The sequence below is a fragment of the Ursus maritimus genome, unplaced genomic scaffold, assembly GCF_017311325.1.
Source record: "Ursus maritimus isolate PB19 unplaced genomic scaffold, ASM1731132v1 scaffold_30, whole genome shotgun sequence".
In the NCBI taxonomy this organism is placed as follows: domain Eukaryota; kingdom Metazoa; phylum Chordata; class Mammalia; order Carnivora; family Ursidae; genus Ursus; species Ursus maritimus.
The window spans coordinates 14761906-14783481 of NW_024425564.1; the positions used below are offsets into that span (position 1 = coordinate 14761906).

The 21576-nt window shown below is 47.8% G+C and overlaps 1 protein-coding gene across 2 annotated transcripts; it reads left to right on the forward strand.

The window, feature by feature from the left end:
* The first annotated feature begins 710 nt into the window (after positions 1–710).
* NQO2 (N-ribosyldihydronicotinamide:quinone reductase 2) lies at positions 711–18770 on the forward strand. Of its 2 annotated transcripts, XM_040645002.1 has the most exons (8): positions 711–965; positions 4774–4882; positions 5643–5785; positions 7424–7588; positions 13051–13181; positions 15625–15738; positions 16577–16678; positions 18313–18770. In XM_040645002.1, exons 3-8 carry the CDS (start codon positions 5779–5781, stop codon positions 18487–18489), a joined length of 696 nt encoding a protein of 231 aa, XP_040500936.1. In that variant the 5' UTR covers positions 711–965; positions 4774–4882; positions 5643–5778; the 3' UTR covers positions 18490–18770. The 2 variants fall into 2 exon arrangements, with proteins under 2 accessions (XP_040500936.1, XP_040500935.1); XM_040645001.1 differs by lacking the exon at positions 4774–4882.
* The last annotated feature ends 2806 nt before the right edge of the window (positions 18771–21576 follow it).

Sequence of the window (21576 nt, forward strand, 5' to 3'; positions counted from 1 at the left end):
GGTGGCTCAGCTGGTTGAGTATCATACCCTTGGTCTCGGCTCTAGGCTTGATCTCAGAGTCGTGGAGCCTACGAAAGAGAAAGAAAAGAAGAGAAAAGGAAAGAAAAAAAAAGGAGAAGAGAAGAGGAGGAGAGAAGAGAAAAAGAGAGGAGAGAAAAGAGAGAAAGAAAGAGGGAGGGAGGGAGAAAGAAAGAAAGAACGAACAGAGACATCCCCTGTGCCCTTTATTCAGAACCCTGCAACGAGAACATCTGGCCAGACTTGAGTGCAGTATCACTACCCGGATACTGACATCGATACAGTCCCATACAGAACATTTCCATCACCACAGGAGTCCCTGTTGCCCCCAGCCACCCCCTTCCTAAACACTGGCAACCACTAATCTGTTCCTCATTTCTATAATTTGTCATTTCAATAAAGTCACATAAGTTAAGTCATACAGCGTGGAACCTCTTGGGATTGGGTCTTTTCACTCGGCATAATTTTCTGGAGAGTCTCACAGGCTGTTGGATGTTCGTTCCTTGTAAGTATTACGCCATGGACCTGCATTTTTTAAGCCGGATACCTAACCAGGGACAGAGAAGGGAAGAAGCACACAACAGGAAGGCTTTCCCCGCCGCCTGCAATCCCGGTCCAGTGCCACCGCCGGAGGGGCGGGGCGGGGTGGGGCGGGGCACAGGTCACGACCAGCCAGGCGGGGGCGGGGCCAGGCGGCGCAGGGCGCGGGGCGGGGCGCCGGGAGAGGTCAGGGATGAGGGAGTGGCGGGGCTCTGGGGAGCTGCGGGGGCCGCGCCAGTACACGCGGCCTGGCCGCACAGGGCGCAGTCGCTGCTCTCCGCCTGGCAGACCTGTGAGAGTGCGGGGCCCCGGGGGCCGGAACCTGGCGCGGAAGCCCGGAGCTTCGCTCTCGAAGGTGGAGGGTTGATTCCTGCCGCTGCTTCTCCGGGGCCTGCGCTGCCCGCAGTGTGAGTGCCTTCCCTCGCCGGGGTGCGGGTTCTTGGGGGGGGGGGGCACTGTCCGGGGCGCTGCTGTCCGCACCGCGGGCCATTCACCGTTTCGACCCTAGGATTGTACTTACCTCTTCCTTACCACGTGCGAGGTCCGGTTATAAGTGCTTAGCAGAATCGTCTCCTTTAATGGGCACTCTGCCCTAGGAGGGCCGTGGTGTGATTACCCTCGTGTTAAAAATGAAACAGGGCAGCCCAGGGTGAGTTTGGCGAGGGGGTGCCATCATTTAGGCCAACAGGGCACCGGCCAGGGCTGTGCTGGCCGCAGGGAGCCGCCCCTGTTTTGGCTCGTGGCAGTCTGTAGCAGATCCTAGAAAAATAATCTTCACCCTTTTGTCTTTCTGAGAATATTAGCTAAAGAAGTACATGAAAAGGAATGTGTATTAAACGAGACATCGGCTAGCAGTGCTATTTATACTTTGGCGGGGGGGACAGAAATACCTTAGGTATCCAGTAAGAGAAACGGTCACAAATGGGCATGCATACATGTTGAGATGTTATCTGGCTGTTGAAATAACTGGCTCCGGAGCCTGTCTACATGGAAAGAGGTATAGGAACTGTTAACCTTAAAAGTGACCGTTATTTCACCAGCAAAAAAAAAAAAAAGGTTTATTTGGGAATTGCGGAGACTTGAAATCTCAGACAAGCAACTTTACAGCTGTAGGTAAATGCCCAGAAGAACCGGGAGGAATGCTGGGAAAGGGGAGGTTGGGAAAGCTGTTATAACCCAAAAGTCCATTGGAGTTAAACCAGAGTTCCAAGTCTCCTGGCTTCTCATTGGCTGAGTGTGACCACCTCCCATTGGCTGGGCTGTTGCTGGGGCAGGAGGAAACCTCTCTACCCGCTGATGGGACAGTGAGGTAGTACCTGTGTGCGAGTGCATCTGTCTCTTCCTCCTGGGTCTGCGGTTAACCCAGTGATAGCGTGCGAGAGCTGCTCCTGCTGGCCTCCCACTCCACTCTAAGTGACCTTTCCTTTTACTGATTTTCACAGACGTCACATGAGAACATTATAAAATAGTTTCTGGGTGCTGATTAAGATGGAATACATAAAAAATATCAGAGCCATTGGGTGTGGTATACATAGTTTAATAGCCTGTTGACCTAAAAAAAAAAAAAAGGAGCCAGTTATTTTACCAGCAAAATGAGTTTATTCGGGAATAGGAGAGGAATTGCAATTTGGGACACGCAGGCTATGGCAAACCATAGGTCAGTCCCGAGAACAGAGGAGAGGGACATTACTTCATCAAGAAAAGGAAGGTGGGATGGGCTGCTTTAAACAAAGGTCTGTTCGGCCTGTTGGAGGAAACCAAGAGTGCAGGGTGGTGATGGTTTCTGGTGGGCTGAATAGTGACAGTTTCTCACCGACTGGACTGTTGCTGGGCAAGGAGAAAGAAAATCTTTCTTGCTCCTGCTGGGGTTGTAAAATGAACCTCTTCCTGTTCAGGAATGTGAGGTAAGCTATGAGGGAGAGTGTGTGGTGAGAGGTCCCCCTACAAGGCGTCCTGACTCCACTTCAAATGAGATTTCCCTTTATTAATTTTCACACACCACATGGTTCCTTTTTCTTATTGAGCTTGGTAAGTGCCTCCTTCCTAATGAAGGAAACTGCTCTGTGCTGCTGGGTGTTAAGGAAGGGGGGGCGGGGGGGGGGCGGGGAAGAGCACTGGACAGCTAGTAAAGAGCTTGGCTTGGAGTCTTTTCTCTGATTTTGGACAAGGCACTCACTTCTTGGGCCTGTGTCTTACTCTGTACAAACAGGAGAATAGACCAGATGGAGAGCCACAAACTCGCATGCCTCAGGTGGCCAGGTGTGTGATATGAATACGTAAACTGGGCCAAGCAAAACAGCAGGGAACGGTGAGGCCTGGGGATGCAAAAGAATGCATGCCTTGTCATGGGTATTAAAATCAAAGCATTTATCCAAGCCAAAATGGAATCTCAGGATAAGGTGTTCCCTAAGCCTGCAGTGACACTGATAACCTTTTAAAAAGTAATCGGATCCTATCATTCTCCTGCTTAAGATGCCTCAGTGGCTCTCTGTAAGGCTTAGAATATTAACATAATAAAAAATTATTATAAAAAAATAAAATAAAATAACTAATTTTGCCCCAAAAAGCACTTGAGATGAATAACTACGTGTTATAATATTCGTATTTTAGTTTTGATAATTATACTATGTGAAATATTCAAGAATTATCTCCCCAAGTGTCATCTTTATGCAAAATAAATATTAATTTCTTAATAAAAAAAAAGATCCTTTTTTTTTAAAAAGATTTTATTTATTTATTTGACAGAGAGAGAGAGAGAGAGACAGCCAGAGAGAGCGGGAATACAAGCAGGGGAAGTGGGAGAGGAAGAAGCAGGCTCCCAGCGGAAGAGCCTGATGTGGGGCTCGATCCCATAATGCGGGGATCACGCCTTGAGCCAAAGGCAGACGCCCAACGACTGAGCCACCCAGGCGCCCCAAAGAATAAGATCCTTGCCCCTCTCCTACGGACCCCACCTCACCTCTCTGACCTCATCTCCCACCAGCCAACTCTTTTTTTTTTTTTTTTTTTTTTTTAACTGCAGGCCAGTCAAACAGGCTTTCTTGAACACTCCAGGCCAGTTCCTGCCTCTTACTTGCCATTGCCTCTGCCTGAACGTCTGATCTTTGTGTGACTGGGTCCATGTCATTCACATCCCTGTTCCCAGAGATACTTTCCTGGACCTCCTATCTAAAATAGCAAATATACCCCTGGCCATTTTAGCCACAGAAGTACTTTATTTTCTTACCACTCTCACTATTACTTAGCATTATTATTAGTACTTATCACTATCTTGAATGTTATGGTTGCCTTCTTTGCCTGTTGGTTTTGTCTGCCCAGCACCCTCCCCCCACCCCCCTGCCAAGAGTGTAAAGTTCCATCGTTGCCGGTCTTGTTCACCGCTGTGGCCTCCGCACCCGGCACAGTACCTGGCCAGAGGGTGAGTCCTCCTATGAGCCGGTCACCCAGCCGAATGAATGCATAGATTGGGATTGTGTCCCATTCACTGCTGTTCATGGAGAGTCAACTCCAAATGGCTTAACCACAGTTCAGAGTTTGCTCTCCCATATAGAGAAGTCTTGAAGGTTGGCAACTCAGAACCATCTCGTGGCTCCAAGGAAGCATCAGGAATCCAGGTTCCTTTTGTATTTCTGGTCTACCATCCTTAGGCCAGAGCGTCTACCCCCGTGATAACAAGATGACTGACAGAGCCCTAGCTGTCATTCCACAGTGCAGCTCAGAGGAAGGCCAGCAGCAGGGGCTGAAATAGCACCTCCACCCTCCCCACCCCCGACCCCGGGTCAGCCCCTGTAAGGATATGTCCTAGGAGCCACGCGTAATGGCTTCTGCTTCACCTCTTTGGCCACCCCTGAGTGGAAGACCGGAAAATGTAGGGATTAACTGGGCACACTGACTCCTGAATAAATTCAGGGACTGTTCGTTAGAAACAAGAGGGGATGCTGGGTAGCCAAAAAGGCAGATTCCTAACTCTTCAGTCAGTAGTTAATTTAAGCAAATGGGCAGGATTTAAAGTCACCTTTGAGGTTTGATGGTGTTTGGAGTTCCCACCCTCTGTCTGACCAGAGCTGTTTGCCCCCTCTCCAGTTGAAGCACCCTGCCTGCCCTCAACTCAGCTCCAGCCACAATTATTTAAACCTCTTTTTCTTTCTGTCCCCGGGACACCCAAACTGGGCCAGAGCCCGTTGCCCTACAGCCCCCACTGTGACTTCTTGGCAGTATTCTGCATACCTCAGCCCTTACCTGGGGCTCCTGGGCAGCTGGAAGTGCGGAGGGCCCAGGAAGAAGCGACCGCAGGCTCTGCTCCAGATTGCAGTCACGGCCATGGGTATGCCTGATTTCCGTCTCTCTGTTCTTGGTATCTGATGGTGATGCACTGATATGTGAAAATTGTCATTTGGGTACAACAGGCAACATACAGCACCCCCACACTGACCCTGAGTCACAGGCTCTGGGCTGTTTTTTTCGGGCAGAGGGAGCAGGTTTGTTGGAGGTATCTTGTCTGTCGCAGAGTGAACCCGATTATTTCAGAGCTGGCTAGCCAGGAGTGAGGATTCAGGCCCCTCTTGTGCCTTTGAGGCCCTCTCGGGAGAGCTAACGTTTTTCCAGAGCCTGATTATGTGCAGGCCACCCTATGTATGTCTTGTCTGTCTTGCTCTTCTCAGCCGTGCTGGGACTTTGCAGACTGCAGTAGACGTAGTAACTGTGAATTTTTTACTAACACCCCCGACCTTTGTTCAGCTGTTTTGATTGGGGGCGGGGCCGGGGGGGGCAGAAATGTGGGAGAGGGAGGAAGGACACAGAGGCATGCCTCCTGCTTCTTATCATAGCTCATTTTCTAGGACCTCTTCGTTTTGGTTGCCTTCATGGAAGGTTCTGAGTCCTCTCAAAAGAAAAAAAAAAAGGTCTTGGTTTTGGCACTGGTCACGATTTGTCCTCTGAAGCTTAAATCTCCAACTGGTTCCTTGCCCCTCTTGTGAAAGCTTTTTTCACACACATCTGCATGTCCTTCCTGCAGCCTGCAGTTGGTGCATTGACCTCACCACCACGTCTCCCCCCTTCCCTCAAGTGTTTGTTTTCTCTTCCAGATTGTTGGGGTTGCTGAGGAGAGTGACCGCAGCTGAAAGCCTGGGGCTCGCCACACTGAATCCTCCTGTGCCCGGGATTAACAGCAGACCCTCCCTTTGGTAGTAGTCAGAGGGGAAGAATCCGTCTTCTTAGAACATGGCAGGTGACTATGACCTATGGGGGAGATGAACTTTTCTAAATAAAAATTTTAATTAGAAGTTAAATATGTTATAAAAACCCAAACAGCACTGAAATGTATTAAAACTTGTTTTGTTTTTAACATGAATCACTGTTTTGAATTATCTTACTTTGTGTTTTCCTACTTGTTTTATTGTCCATTTCAACCCCACCAGAATATAAGTTGCTCAAAAGTGAGAGCCATGCTTATGTTGTTTTTGCTCTGCCTCTGGCCTCTGGAATGATATCCAGGCTATCATAGTGCCCCATAAACATTTATCAAGCAAATGAGCATAGCGCCCCATAAACATTTATCAAGTGAGGAGTAACCGTGGTTTAAAATTCAGTGCAACACAATTTTTACTCTTGTCCCTACTCAACACACACACACACACACACACACACACACAACACACTCCATCCTTAAACTTTTTTCCTTTCAACAATATGGCATAAAAATTCTTTCAGAATATAAAAGTCCACCTATTTTACACAGTGTGGTGTCGATTAGGGCTTCGGAACCTCAGCACTACTGACATCCTGGGCAGTAATCCTTTGGTGTGATGTGTCCTGCGTGTTGCCGAATGTCTAGCAGCTCTTCGGTATCTATCCGCTGATGCCAGGAGCACCCTCTCCCTAGCTGTGACACCCCAGAGTGTCTCCAGACATTGTGGGCTGTCCCGCCTGGGGGGCAACACTGCCCCCACGTGAGAACCGCTGATATGGATGTTTATTTGTATCCATCGGTAGAGTTCCTGTATCACAAATGAGTCTGAGAAGTTAAAATAAAAATGTTAACCATTAAGCTAACCCGTGGACTCCAACCTTTACACCGGGTTGAGTGCCCAAACTGTTTGCTTCAAACTAACATTGCTGTTTCCTACTTAGGGGCCTAAACTGAGAAATTGAAATCAAGAGTTCAGACATTTTAGTCTTAGACATTACTGAGGGCAAATTAAGCAGATGACCAAAGCCGGCTGCCAGAAGAAAGCAATACATGATTTCACAGAATCTTCTGAACAAGAGAAATGTTGCTTCAGCGGCTGTTGGTATTAATGGCACAGCCAGGACCTGTAAGACCTGACTCTTCTTACAGTCTCTTTGCCATCAGCCTTGCCACCCAAAGTGGGGCGCCATCTAAACCTGCCTCCCCCTGGGGTTAGGGGTCTGATTTTCCCTACTTTGTTTACTTGTCCCATCTCAGTGGGGCTGGAGGAAAAGGAGGCAGAGCTGTAGCTGTAGCTGATGCCTGCAAAAGTGGGTTAGCAGGAGAGCTTAGTTACGGTAGCTTTCCATTCTGTTGTTTCCCGGCAGGGCGGAAACCTCTGATAGAGAATGACCACAATAGCTTGGGCTTTTCAAGAAATTCCCAGAGTTATTTTTGAGGAATCGTAACTTGACCCATTTTACATCTGTGCATTAGTAAAGCAGGCAGTGATGAGCTGTGTATTAACTGGATTTTTAAAACCATTCATTACTTTAAAACTGTCACCCATGAAAAAGGTTGGTATTTCTTAGCTCGAGCCTATCATGCATCTACACATTCCATTGTTATCTTCGTCTTCATGGAATTTCGACAAAGAGGAGTTGTTCTTCAAGAGAAATCATTTCTTTTCTGATTTAGGCAAGAAAGTGCTCATTGTCTATGCTCACCAAGAACCCAGGTCTTTCAATGGGTCCTTGAAGAAAGTGGCAGTGGAGGAACTCAGCAAGCAGGGCTGTACCATCACCATTTCCGATCTGTACGCCATGGACTTCGAGCCGCGGGCCACCAGGAAAGATGTCATCGGTGAGTCGTGGGCTAAACAGTTTTTGGTTTTTTAACTTTTTTTTTTTTTTTAAGATTTTATTTATTCATTTATTTTCGAGAGAGAGAGAGAGAGAAAGCGAGCATGAGCAGGGTGAAGGGCAGAGGGAGAGGCAGACCCCCTGCTGAATGCGTAGCCTGTCACGGGGCTCAACCCCCGGACTCTGGGATCTTGACCTCAGCTAAAGGCGGATGCTTAATGGACTGAGCGACCCAGGTGCCCCTGTTTTTTAACTGTCTTCTAGTTTTTTAACGGAAAAAATGTTTTGAAAAAACTAACCATTGCACATGATACCCAGTTCCAAGTCAAAAGAGTCCGCATGGCAAGTCTTTCTCCCATCGCTGTCCCCCAGCCACCCAGTGTCTCTGCCCCCAAGCTACCAGGGTACTCACTTGTCTCTGTGTCCCTCCAGAGACGTCTGTGCTACGGGAAGCAATTACGGGCTTAGTCTTCATTTTCTCTCCTTCGTTTTGGAATGCTAGCGTATTTTACATGTTTTGCACGTTGCGTTCGTTTTTTTACTGCCCTAAGTATTCATTGTGTGGAGGTGTCATAGTTCAAGTAGCCCCTTCTGCAGGACGTTTCAGATCATTCCTGATCTTTTCCTGTTACGAACAGAGCTGCAAGGAAGAATCATGGCCACGTGTGTTTTCCTACGTATACAGGTGATCTAGAGGTGGGATTGCTGGTCAGAGGGAAGGTGCACTTTTGATTTTCACAGATAGTATCAAATGGTAAACGGACCATTTACACTCACACCAGCAATGTTTGCAAGTGTTCATTTCCTCCGCATGACCAATTTGATAATAGCCAGTCTGTCAGGTGAAAACTGGTCTCCCAGTGTAGTTGTGATTTGCCTTTTCTCTCATTGTAAGTGAGCTTTACTCTCTTTGTGTTTATGGAAGAAGCATTTTCTCTTTTTTCCAGCTTCATTGAGACATAATTGACAAAAGTTATGTATATTTAAGGTATACAACATGATGGGGGTTTTGGGGGGGGGTTCCTAGTATTTTTTTTATTATTAGTTTCAGAGGTAGAGTTTAGTGATTCATCAGTTGCATATAATACCCAGTGCTCATTACATCACATGCCTCCTTAATGCCCATCACCAGTTACCCCATCCCTCCACCCACCTCCCCTCCAGCAACCATTGGTTTGTTTCCTAGAGTTATGAGTCTCTTGTGGTTTGCCTCCCTCTGTTTCTATCTCATTCTGTTTTTCCTTGCCTTCCCCTGTGTTCATCTGTTTTGCTTCTTAAATTCCACTTAGGAGTGAAATCATATGGTATTTATCTTTCTCTGACTGATTTATTTTCCTTAGCATAATACCCTCTAGTTCCATTCGTTATGTTGCAAATGGCAAGATTTCATTTTTTGATGGCTGAGTAGTATTCCACTGTACAGATATACCACGTCTTCTTTATCCATTCATCTGTCGGTGGACATCAGGGCTATTTCCATAGTATGGCTATTGTGGACAATGCTGCTATGAACGTTGGGGTGCATGTGCCCCTTCTTTTCACTACATCTGTATCTTTGGGGTAAATATCTAGTAGTGCAATTGCTGGGTCATAGGGTAACTCTGTTTTCAACTTTCTGAGGACCCTCCGTGCTGTTTTCCAGAGTGGCTGTACCAGTTTGCATTCCCACCAACAGTGTAAGAGGGTTCCCCTTTCTCCACATCCTCGCCAACATCTGTTTCCTGACTTGTTAATTTTAGCCATTCTAACTGGTGTGAGGTGGTATCTCATTGTGGTTTTGATTTGTATTTTTCTGATGCTTAGTGTTGCGGAACATTCGTTCATGTGTCTGTTGGCTATTTGTATGTTTTCTTGGAGAAATGTCTGTTCATTTCTTCTGCCCATTTCTTTACTGGATTTTTTTACAACGTGATGTTTTGACGGCATTTTCTAAAATATTTTTTTTGAAAAGCTAAATAAATACTTTTAGCTTTCTATTTGTATTAATATTTTGTATTATACTTATTAATGTTTGTATTAATATTTTAATAAAATATTAACTATTTTATATCCCTTGCTCATTTTTTCCTTATGTCTTTTATTGGTTTTAAAGAGCTCTTTGTGTATTAAAAAATTAGTTTCTAGCATGGGATATGAGTTGTAAATACATTTTTCCTAATTAGTGTTTTATTTCGATTTTGCTTATGGTGTTTTTTCCATGCAGGATTTTATTTACCTAGCTGGCTTTTGATCAGTCTTTTTCTTCCCTGACTTCTAGATTTTGTGTCACACTTATATACACTCCAAGATTTTTTTTTTTAAGATTTTATTTATTTATTTGACAGAGAGACAGCCAGCGAGAGAGGGAACACAAGCAGGGGGAGTGGGAGAGGAAGAAGCAGGCTCCTAGCGGAGGAGCCTGATGTGGGGCTCGATCCCAGAACGCCGGGATCACGCCCTGAGCCGAAGGCAGAGCTTAACGACTGCGCCACCAAGGCGCCCCCAAGATTTTTTTTTTTTAATTTGATAGTTTTGTCTAGTGTTTGACATATTTCACTTTAAAAAAATACTGTCTACTTAAAATTTATTTTGGTATATGATACGACAACCTACTGGGTTGTCTCATCATCATTCATTGCATGATCCAGCCCCTGATTTAAAATGCCGCCTTCACTGGGATTTAAATTCCCAGGTACATTTGATTCTGTTCTGCACTCTGTATTCTGTTGGGTTGTTTTGGGGGTTTTTTCCCTATCTGTTCATGGATTCAGTACCACATGGCTTTAATTATTTTGGCAAATGATAGAATATCTGATAGAATTAGGTCACCATCTTTGCCTTATTTTCTGTGTTTTCTAGCTAGTTTTACTTTACTTTTCTGTAAAATCTTTTGAATTAACTTTCCAGATTCGAAAAGTAACCGGATGATATTCTTATTGAAATTCCATTAAATTGACAGATGAACTTTTCTTATGCTGATCCTATCCAGGAGAATGGTATGGCTTTTCATTTGCTCACGTGTTCCTTTACAACCCCGCAGCTCTCTTTACAAGGTTTCTTCATACAGATCGTGCATAATTCTTGTGAATGGGTTTTTGTTTCTCTCTGTGAAGAGGGTTAATCTCTGTGTGCCTGCGAGCGTGTGTGTGTGTGTGTGTATCCAGCCACGACTAATTTTCTTACTGTTTGTAGTAGATTTCAGCAGATTCTCTGGATTCTCTGGGGCTTTCCTGGTATACAATCAAATCATCTGCAAATAATGATAACTTCACCTCGGCCTTTCCAGTATTTAATACTTTAATTTCCTTCTGTTTGTAATTGTGTTAATGATAATCCCAAGATTTAATATTTAATACTGATGGTGATAGCTGACATCCTCTATCTTCTTGCCTTTCTTTCATTTTAATACATCAGTCAACAGTTTGCACTTAAGGAACAACAGAGCCGGGACTCAGAAAGACAGACTCTTATGTTAAGGAGCCACTAGTTTTTAAGTGGATAAAGTAACACAAGCTTATTGTAAAAAAATATTTTAAAACACAGTGAATAAGGTGAACATAGGGTAAGAAGTTCAGCCCCTTTTCACATATAATCCATAGTCCTATTCTGTCCATGGAGACAAATTAGTTTAACTTTTTGGTGTAGATCATTGTGGATCTTACTTAAATATCAAAAAGGTACATATCCATGTAAATTATAGTTCGGAAACTCTCTAGATACAGATGTGAATGGTGCCATGCCATGGGACTTGCCTTATGCACTTAGAGCTTCGGAAGTCTTTTTACTGATTGCATAGCACTCTCTGGTATGTAATATAACTTACTTACCAATTCCCCTTCTGATTTATCTTTATGTCGTTCCCACCTTTTATTTCAGGCCCTGTGCCAGTCTTTCTTTTATGGCTCTGGGTTTTCTGTCTTGCTTAGAAAGGCCTCCCCATACCCACACTTATAAAAAATATTCTTATTTTCCAGTGATACGTGGATACCTTTATTTTGATATTTACTTTTTAAATTTACCTAGAATATGTTTGGCCTACGCACGTTTTTCATCTCTGTTTACCATTATCAGAACCACCCCCAGGTCTGCTGTACGTTCCACATACTGTGAGTAGCCAAAAGCCTACCTGGAACCTGCCTGAGAAAACACGACCTCTTGCCTATGGCAGTTACCCTCTGGGTGACTCTGTCAATACAGAACCTTATCCTGAGGACACACTCAGTAGGTGCTTTTTGAATGAAAATCATATATAGGTAGGTTAAAGGAGGAAGCAAAGAACACTGACCTGTTTCTAAAGAATGAGTCTACTGAGGACCTTGGATTCAGTTCTCCTTTTGGTTCCTCTGCACGCGGCTGGGGGTTTGTGTGCTCCTCTCCGGAGCCCGTGTGATGGAGTGGTTCACACCTGGCCTCGTCGCCCCACCTCTGTGCCACCGAGGCCTCGTGGTATTGAACTGACTCAGCCTCTCTCAAGTCTTGCTTTCCTCTTGGTAGGCTGGGACTTACACTTAACCAGTTGTCATAAAGACAGAAGAGGTGATGTGTGGAGCACAGCACCTGATAGGTAGGAGGTCCTCAATAAATGCTAAGCTATTTGTAATGCTGATTTATGCCTTTGATGAATCCTTTTGGGTGACAAGATCCCACTGGAAGGCGTAGACCAAAATAACTTCTCTTCCGTTTTTGTTGCCAGGGGCAGTGCTGGAAATTCTAGCCTGAGCCCCCTCCTCCCACCACCCACGGCTGCTGCCTGTGGTGTGCCCCCCACCACGCTTGCTCTCGAATCCCTGCTGCTGCAGTGAGCTTGTCCACACCCACTTCGGAGCATTTATGTATTTCCCTGCGTATGCCCCATGGCTCCCCACGTGCAGGAAAAGTTCAAGCTCCTTAAGAAGGCTTACAATCTCTGGCCCATCTCTCTACCCAAACCACCTGCAGCCCTCCTGGCCTTTCACCCATTGCCCCGCAGGTGCCCCTGGTGGCCCTTTTCTGGGCTGGCCCAGTTGTCAGACACCCTGCCTTCTCTGAGTCTTATGCCCAGAATGTCCTGTCTCTTCCCTCCGGGGCCCCAGGCTGCCTGGTGAACTCCTGCTCCATCTTCAAAGCCTGGTGTACAAAGCTTATCACTAACCCAAGCAAGCAAAGCCAGCCACTGCTGTACTGAGTTAGACCACATGTGTCTTGATTGTAAGATGGGAGGCTTATCTGGCGTAACAGTAGACTGAGCTAGCTAACTTGTTTTGTATGTTAATCGTTTGGTTACTTACCTACTCTTACTGGACTTTGAGTCCCGTGAAGGTGAGAACAGTAGCTTCCTCCCTTTTTATTTCCATAGCCCGACCCCAGGGCCCAACACCTGGTGGGGTCTCAGTGAGTGGCCACTCGCTTTGGGGAGTCCAGATGACAGGGATGCTCGTGGGATTGGCCAGGATGGACTGCGGGTGCGCGTGTGAGAGTGAGAACATTTGGCCTGTTCTTCTCCAGGTGCTCTCTCTAATCCCCAGTTCTTCAACTATGGGGTGGAAGCATACGAAGCCTTTAAGAAGAGGTCTCTGGCCAGTGACATAACTGACGAACAGAAAAAGGTTCAGGAAGCTGATCTAGTGATCTTTCAGGTTTGTTTTGCCTCTAATTGTTATAATGAATTAGATTCATTCCATGTACAAGCTCTTTCCAAATATTGAGTCGCGCACTTCTAGAAATAGAATTCATGTTGTTAGCACAATTGCACACTTATTTATGTCTGGTTGGGTAAGGAGATCCGTGTTGCCAATATTCATTCAGAGCCCTGACTCGGAGGTAAGTTGTGTGGAATTCCCCTTTAGCCCCGCGTCCAAGAAACATTTGCATCATGCAAGGGGAATTGCCTCCATTCCCTTCTGATCCCCACCCCACACAGGCAGGGGCTGCATGAAAACCGGATTTGTCGACAGGAATGTTTGTCAGGGTAATTGGGGCCAAATGCAACTCCTGCCCTAAGTATCTTGATCCTTAGGAGGAAAGTCTTTTGTTTCCTTCCTGTTACTGGTTGCCTCACCAGCTCACCTTCTGTGCACTCACTCACAGATTGCCCCAGGCTAGGGCTCCCTGCAGAGAGAGCCTGCTTCTGCAGGCTCTGACTCACCCAGGAGCCCGCCCCCCTCCCCGCAGCTAGACAGGCCTGTGTTCCTACAGAGGGAACCGCCAGCCTGGCAGCAAAATAAACATGTGCTTTTGGGGAGCTGTTGGGTTGGCAGAAATCCAAGTCAACTAGAAAAAAGGAATTTTATTCTCAGGGCCCTGGTCCCTTGGGTCTCCTAGAAGCCAAGGCAAGCTAGCTGGGCTTCAGGGACCGTGGAACCGGAGGCTTGGACCCCTCTGTCCTCTCCCTCTGATTCTCCTCCGCTGCTCCCCGTAAGCCGCTCTGGCCTCTCGCTGCACACCAGGGCCTGGGGCTCTAGATCCCGGATCTCCAAGATGGATCTGATTGGTCCCGATTGTCTCTGTTTTCAACACGGGGTAAAGGCGGGGAGTGGGTGAAAGAAGACCCCCACGTGCAGGGGAGGGACGAGGATGCGACCAGTTTCCAGGTGAAACAACGTGTGTAGAAGGCAAAGTTCACAAACCTTTCATAAAATAACCCTACCCCTACGGGAGGGGGAATGCTTCAGCCCTCCTCTTCCGCCCTGCCCAGGCTACCTCTAGACGCCCCCCTTCCTGGCACGTTCCCTTTCTTTCCCAGGCACCGGGAGCTGCTAATCTGATCAGAGTGCAAGATGCTCTTCCATCCTAATTCCACGTGGCTGGATCACGGGGCCACAGACCTCGCTTGCCACGTGCTTTATCATCCACAGAATAATAGCCACCCCAGGACAGTGGGGCTGTATCAAAATGGGGCCCATGGTCCAAGCAGAACCATACTTGGCTCTCTCACTCTTCTCTTCCTGCCCGCTGTGGTCAGGTGACCACATGGAGCCCGTCTCTCCTTTCTCCCTGCTCTTGAATTCTTGCAGGTGGATAGCTAAAGCAAGCCAAGGCCTGCTCTTTCTGTAACGTTCTTTCTTTTTCTCTACTCCATTTCACAGCTCTTTTCCCTTTGCCTTTCCTCTTTTCTTGATACTTTGCCCAGAGGGTCTGCATTATAAATTTATTGTTTTTCATTCAACACTTATAAAAATTCCATTCCTCACTACTACTTAGTAGTGATCACTACTCCCCATCACTCACGGAGCATTTACTCTGTTCTGAGCACTGTATTGTGTCATTGAATCCTCCCCACGATGCTGTGACCTAGTAACCTGTACTAGCCATATTGGCAGATCAGGAAAAGGAGGCACAGAGAGGTTAAGTAACTTGCCAGCATCACACAGCAGTGTGTTGTGGAGCTTAAATTTCAATGCCAAGTCCTGTGTTAGATTTACAGCAAAAGCACATGAAACATGGGCTTTCTTCCGCCTTTGGTAACAGATTATTATCTGTGTTCATCTCCTGTCATTGATGATGATTCTGGATATAGTGTCAGGGCTTCTATGAAGACCAGAGTGGACTTTAGGTAGATCTTACTGCTGGTGTGTGGAATCTTTGAGGATAAGGCTTTAGTTTGTGTCAAAATCTGGAGCTTCCCAGAACTTCACTCAGCCTGACTTCCAGAAGGCAGCAACTCATCCCCAGAAAGGAGCAAATTCTTTCCCACACAAATTCCTTCCTCTTGTGCCCCTTGATTGGATCAGTCACAGGGACTGCTGCCAGAGAGCCAGTGTCCGGCAGGACTTCCCAGCACTGCCCCACCTGCTCCAGGCCCAGCCTAAGGGGCTGTCACAGGGGGACACAGAGCCACCTGTAACAGCAACCAGGACCATGGTCAGCTCTGCCCCCCCCCCCACGCCCACCATCCCCCTGTCCACCCGGCACGCCTCCGAGCGGAAGGGAAGAAATGCCCCTGCTCGAGCGTACTGCCCTCTGGTTATACTCGCCTGCCCAGCCATCTGGGAAGAGGCCGGTGGGATTCCTTCTGGATCAGCCAGTCTGCAACCTGAGGCGGCCCGCCGCATCCGTCTCTCCCTGGTGTTGTTTCCCCAGTTCCCGCTGTACTGGTTCAGCGTGCCGGCTATCCTGAAGGGCTGGATGGACAGGGTGCTGTGTCAGGGCTTTGCCTTCGACATCCCAGGATTCTACGACTCCGGTTTTCTCAAGGTGTGTACCCCGGGGTGAGGATCCTTATGTCCTGGTGGGGGGCATCTCCTCAAGTCCTAGTTCTCGTTCGCCTTTTTATCAACAAAAATGGATTGAGCCCCTGTGGGCAAAGCCCCGTGTGCTGTACTCGGGCAAGAAGAGCGCAGTTTCTGAGGTCACAGCTTCGATATAGATGCGTCCCCCACGAACGACTCCCGTGGCCGGCAAGGGCCCGGAGTTGGGGTTGTGGGAGGGCTGCCCGGGGCCCCACGGAGTCAGCCCCGGCTCGGGAGAGGCGTCTGCGCCGCGATGCAGAACCGAGCCGTGACCTCACACCACTTCACCTCACAGCTTCACGTTCCTCCTTGAAAAGCGGAATGATAGGACACGCGTGTTGCAGGGTGAACGTTGCACGGAGCCTGGCGGGCGCACAGTAGCTGTGAATTTCTTACTAAATTCATTCCTTGCTGAAGTACGTAATGTCTGAATTCTGAAAGCCTCAGAAAATAAGTGCGTGTAAGGAAACTGTAGGGTCACACGGTCGGTCTCGGGTGGTAACGTAATGCTACCGTCCCGAGAGCGGTCCTGGGCCAGGGCCGCGTGCTGCCTCATGCGCCCTCACTGCAGCCCCCGCGCTCGACACCCGGGCCTCGCCCGTCCACACCCGGCGTCACAGCCTGCTCTCCCAGAAGTCGGGGCCCCCCTGTCCCCGCCGGCTGTGCTTGCCGCCTGTAGCTGGGCGTGGCGGAGCAGAGTGTTACCGTTTGTCCATCCCTGGAGGGACTGGCCTCAGACCCTCCCCCTTGGTCGTTCTCAGCCTCGCTGCCAGCGTCACATGGATCTGTTTCCTCCTCCGCAGAATAAATTGGCCCTCCTCTCCTTAACCACCGGGGGCACAGCCGAGATGTACGGGAAAACCGGAGTCAGCGGAGATTTTCGGTACTTCCTGTGGCCCCTCCAGGTACCCGCTGCACCCCCCACCCCCTCCGCGTCCCCTGCAGCTCCCCCAGGTATCATGTACGATGCGATGTAAGCCCAAAACCCAGACCATTTTGACTCCACCTGAATACAAGACGGTAGAACACTTTGCCCTTTTAAATGTTTTACTTAGCACTGAAAACGTGGGCCAGTAGGGAAAACACATATTTATTATAACGATAGCCTTTGAATTTGTTGGGTGGGAGCTGGGTCACTGACGTCTGTTCCGTGGCGGCCCTGCGTGTGTGCAGAGCACCGGGGGTGCCGTCCACACTGGCCACGCTTTGTGAAGGTGGCATCCCGCTCGAGCGCTGGCACAAGGTGCCCCAGGGCCAGCAGTGCAGATAGCCTCCCACCGCCCACAGGTGATGGGTCCGTGGAGCCAGGCGCTGTGCCCCGTCCCCAGGGCCCACATCCTCCCCGGGTTCCCAGGACTCAGCCTGCTGTCTCAGGTAGACACCGTGCTGCCTCTGCGCATCCCCGAGTCGTCTGTGAAGGGGACAGCAGGGGCAGCATATGCAAGCAGGCTGGGGTGCCCCCACGTGAGGCACCCCTTGCTGAGGGACGGAGCAGAGGGTCGGGGCAAAGGGAGCAGGCTGTGGGTCAGGTGGCCACATCCTGGCTCCAAGCTCCCAGGAGACCCAGAAACCTAGACGCAAGCCATTCTTCCAGGATGTTATGAAGGGACGTTTGTCCAGGGAGGAGGAGATCACGTATTCAATTTGTGAGCTTGCTTTAAAAACGTAGACAATGACCTGTGGGCCTCTTGCCCCTGACTTACCCCTGGTAGGGCAAGCTGGACAGTAGTATGGGTTTTAAGGGAAGGAGTGCAGAGAGGAAAGAGTGACATTTCTAGTAAAAGTTGTCTTTGAAAGGATAGTGATTCAATTTAGTGACGCTCTGCGGGAGACAGTGATAACTTACAGGCCTGAACTTCCTTCTCCACAGGTCAACTAGTCTCTTGGGGGTCATGAGCCAAGTTTAAATTCTTCTGGTTTTTAGAAAATCTTTATATATTCTTTTCAGTTTTCAAAAGTACATATTATGAAAAAAGAGTGAGTGTACAAAATATAAAAATAGAAAGTCCTTTTAATCCCCCCCTTAAAAATAATTACTTTTAATAATTTGATGTATTTCCTTATGGCCCATACATATTTTTATATGAATATTTTTTATTATTAGGGTTATTTTGTTTATGTTTTTACATAAATGGTATACCACAAATGGACTACTTCAGATTTCTTTTTATTTTTACTTGACACGTTTAACAACCGTACACGGATATACTGTGTAGCTAGAATAATGTCACATCATTCTAGAGTAATCCACTGTATGAATGTACCCTAACTTGCCTAATCAATCAAAACCATACGGTTTACTGTCTGAGTCAGAAGCAAAGATTACAGATGAATCTCAGTTAGGATCTGAAGTTTCCTCCCGCCCATCAAGGCCCACGCCGTAAGGTTATAGGGCATTTCGGTTACCTAGTAGCAGTGAAGTTGTTCTTTTATTTTTTGAAGGCTTATTTCAGGCCATTTCCCCCCTTTAATTGTTTACTGGAATGACACGTACAGGATGCAGCTTCTGATCAGTTCTCTGCTTTCTCTGGGGCCGCAGCATGGGGCGCTGCACTTTTGCGGATTTAAAGTCCTCGCCCCGCAGATCAGTTTTGCTCCCGAGATTGCCTCAGAAGAAGAGAGGAAGGCCATGGTGGCATCCTGGGCCCAGCGGCTGAAAACCATCTGGGAGGAAGAGCCCATCGACTGCACGCCTGCTTGGTACTTCAGGAAGTGACGCTTCGCACCACCTCCACGGCACGGCGCAGCCAGCACGTGCAAAGAGAAGAGGCCCCTGTAATAAACTGAAACCACAACAGAGTGAGCGGGAGATGTTTCATGTCGGGCAGGACCGGGTGTCTTACAGCCGATCAGCATTTCAGCCGTCACTGTTCACCCTGAGTTCTGTTCCGACTGAGACCATTATTCACCCAGCCTTGCTTTTCTCTTCTGATGTCTTTCCATCTCCCTGTGTTCAACCTTCGTGGGTATTCTTGTTTTCAAACAGTTCTCCTGGCATGGCGTAGTTTTTTTCTTTTGTTTGATTTCATAACTCAACTTGGAATTTCTGTTTTTTCGTAGAAGGTTGAATCTTTCATAGCGAGTGTTGTAGTGCTGTGTTTGGGCTTGATCTTCCATCGCTTTCTTTTTTTTTCTTGCTTGCATGCACAATGGCTCTGCAGTTTTCAGTGAACAGCTGTGTAACACATATGTAAAATCACTGCGTGGGGGTTACAGTGAAAGTCTCCCAGCGTCACTCCGATGGCGTCCTCTCCCCGCGCATGCGTTCACGTGACACTACTAGTAATTGTCCTGAGTGGAGGTGCCTGTAGCGGGAAGGGGCTCCCTAAAAGCAGGCTTAAGAGATTAAATCTCCTCCTTCTCCTCCTCTTCCTCATCATCATCACTCCCGAGGATGGAGCCACTGCCTGTGCACAGGGGCCCTCCTTCCTCAGCGTCCCCAGTGCCACCCACAGTCCCCTTGTCAGACTGGCCACACAGCTTGTCCCCGGACCCTCATCACACTCCTTCGAGCTGGCACCCTCGTCCTGGAGCAGCCTGTCCCCTGCTTTGCCTGTGCCTTCCTCTTCCTCAGCATCTCCAGACCCTTTTCCATCTGCCTTCCTCCTGTCTGCCATCTCCTCGCGTCATCACACGCTTCCGCGGGTGCGTCTCCTTCCTCCTCATCGGAATCCCCACAGCCTCCCCACCAGACAGTCGCTCAGAGCCGCCATCCCCAGATGCTCAGCTTTCAGGACGCTTCCTTCCTAAATCTTTTTCAACACCATTTTCTTCCTCTTCTTTTTCTTTTTCTTTCTTTTTTTTTTTTGAGCCTTCTTCAAACTCTTTTTCAGAGCAGTCTTCAGATTCTCTTTCTAAGATGTCTTCCTCTTCAGAGTTTCAGGGTCACCTTCAGACTTTTTTCAAAGCCATTTTCTTCAGAGTCTTTCGAGGCTGTTCTTCAGAGACTGTTCTCATCACTTTGGGGACCGCCTTCTTCAGATTCTTTTGGGACCACGTTCTTTAGCATCTTTTTCAGAAACATCTTCAGAATCTCCCCATCTTCTCATTTTTCGAATATCTTTCCATGTCTAGGTTGTTGACATGCCATGTTAGTTGTGGCTTCTTGAGCATTCATCCTGGATGTGCTCATGCTCTGGAAAGGCCTTCCTTTAGGAAGTCTGGCCTTTCGGAGCAAAGATGGAAGTTGAACACTGAATGCCTCCATTGGCATCCACTTCCCTTCTCTCGGCCGTTCCTCCCTCCCTCTTGGGGTCTTCTCAGCCTGGCCATCTGTAGTCTCACCCCATGTTTAGACAGATTCGATGGCCACGAAGCCACCTTCCGTGGAAGGTTTGAGTGCACAGATAGGTTCCTCAGGACATCTGGGTGTCTCACCAAGAGAAGGAGCTTCCTGACTGGCCCAAGCTTTAACCACTCTCCTCCCAGGTTTTCTCTGACCTTGATCAGCACCAGTGGACCATCCTCAAAATCCCCAGGGTGAAACATTTTGCTGATGAGCACTCCCTGGTGGGGCATCCCACGAGTGTTCCAGCAGTCCAGCTGCTTTCGTTACAGAGCCAGCTTCTTCCTGTGGTGCTCGAACTCTTTCTGATGCCCCCTCTTCCCCTTCCAGTGAAACCGAGCTACCTCAGGATGGGATTTCTAGCTTCTAATTTCATCTTCATCCAAAAGCATTATTGCACAATCCAGATTCCTTCTTCAAATAACTGCAAAGCCCATCTGCTTTAAGATTTCCTTGGTTATCTTTGTAAAACTTGACCATAAATTCTGTCTGAGGATCTCATAATCATGCCAAGTTAGAAGTTGTATAAAGGCCTCCACTTTGATGTCAGTAGGCAGACCGGTTGCATTTACATTTGTAGTTCTGACTTCAATGTGAAGCCTTTCTCTTTTCTCTTTTTGAGATCAGGGGGTTTGAGGGTATTTTCCACAGAGGAAACTTTCTTAGCATTGCTGGCACATCTCATATGTTGGCCATGGAGTCAGGTATGCGGGCATTGAGAAGCCATAATTAGCCTGATTAAAGCAGGGATAAAGTCCCAGTGATCTTCCACCAGCCACCTTGCCTGGGCGTCAGCCAGCTGATGCCTGAAAGGTTGGCTTTCTCCGCTGGGATTCTTGGGGTCTGTCTAGTTCTCCATTCACAGTTGCTCATTTGCAAATTCCTTAGCCAAGTACACTTGACCCATGAACAACATGGGCTTGAACTGCATAGGTCCCCTTACACGTGCATTTTTTTCCATAAATACATTGGAAAAATTTGGGGAGATTTACGACAATTTGCAAAAACTCACAGGTGAACCATGTGGCCTAGAAACCCTGAAAATTTTAAGAAAAATGTATTATTGTAAGAATACAGTAAATGCGTAAAGAAAATATGTGTTAATGGACTTTATATGTTATCCGTAAGGCTTCCGGTCAACAGTAGCCCGTTAGTAGTTAAACTTTGCTGGGGGTCAGGAGTTACACACAGATTTTCTGGGGGTGTGGCTGGTGCCCCTAGTCCTGCATTATTCAGCTGTACTTGCAGCCTGAGTTTCCCCTCCAGGAGCAGGCTCCAGGCGAGTAAGAAGGGGTGGCTTACTCTGCCCTGCCTCAGCACTGCCGGTCAAGGCCTGAGGTCTGGTATCTTTTTATATTTTCACTGTGCTCGGCTTGGTTTTGTGGCACTATTTCCCCATCAGCCTGTGCCTCCGGAATCTCTCCAAGTTGCTGATTCTGGGAGAATTCTACTTGACTGTCTTCCTGGCACCTCTGATTCAGCACGTCATCAACTGAGTTCCTCCCCCTTCTCACACCC

What these genes read in the sequence shown, in the direction of transcription:
- NQO2 (XM_040645002.1), top strand. An exon ending in CACCAGGAAAGATGTCATCG is followed by an intron (nt 7,589 to 13,050) that starts GTGAGTCGTGGG and finishes GTTCTTCTCCAG; the next exon opens with GTGCTCTCTCTAATCCCCAG. An exon ending in ACGACTCCGGTTTTCTCAAG is followed by an intron (nt 15,739 to 16,576) that starts GTGTGTACCCCG and finishes CCTCCTCCGCAG; the next exon opens with AATAAATTGGCCCTCCTCTC.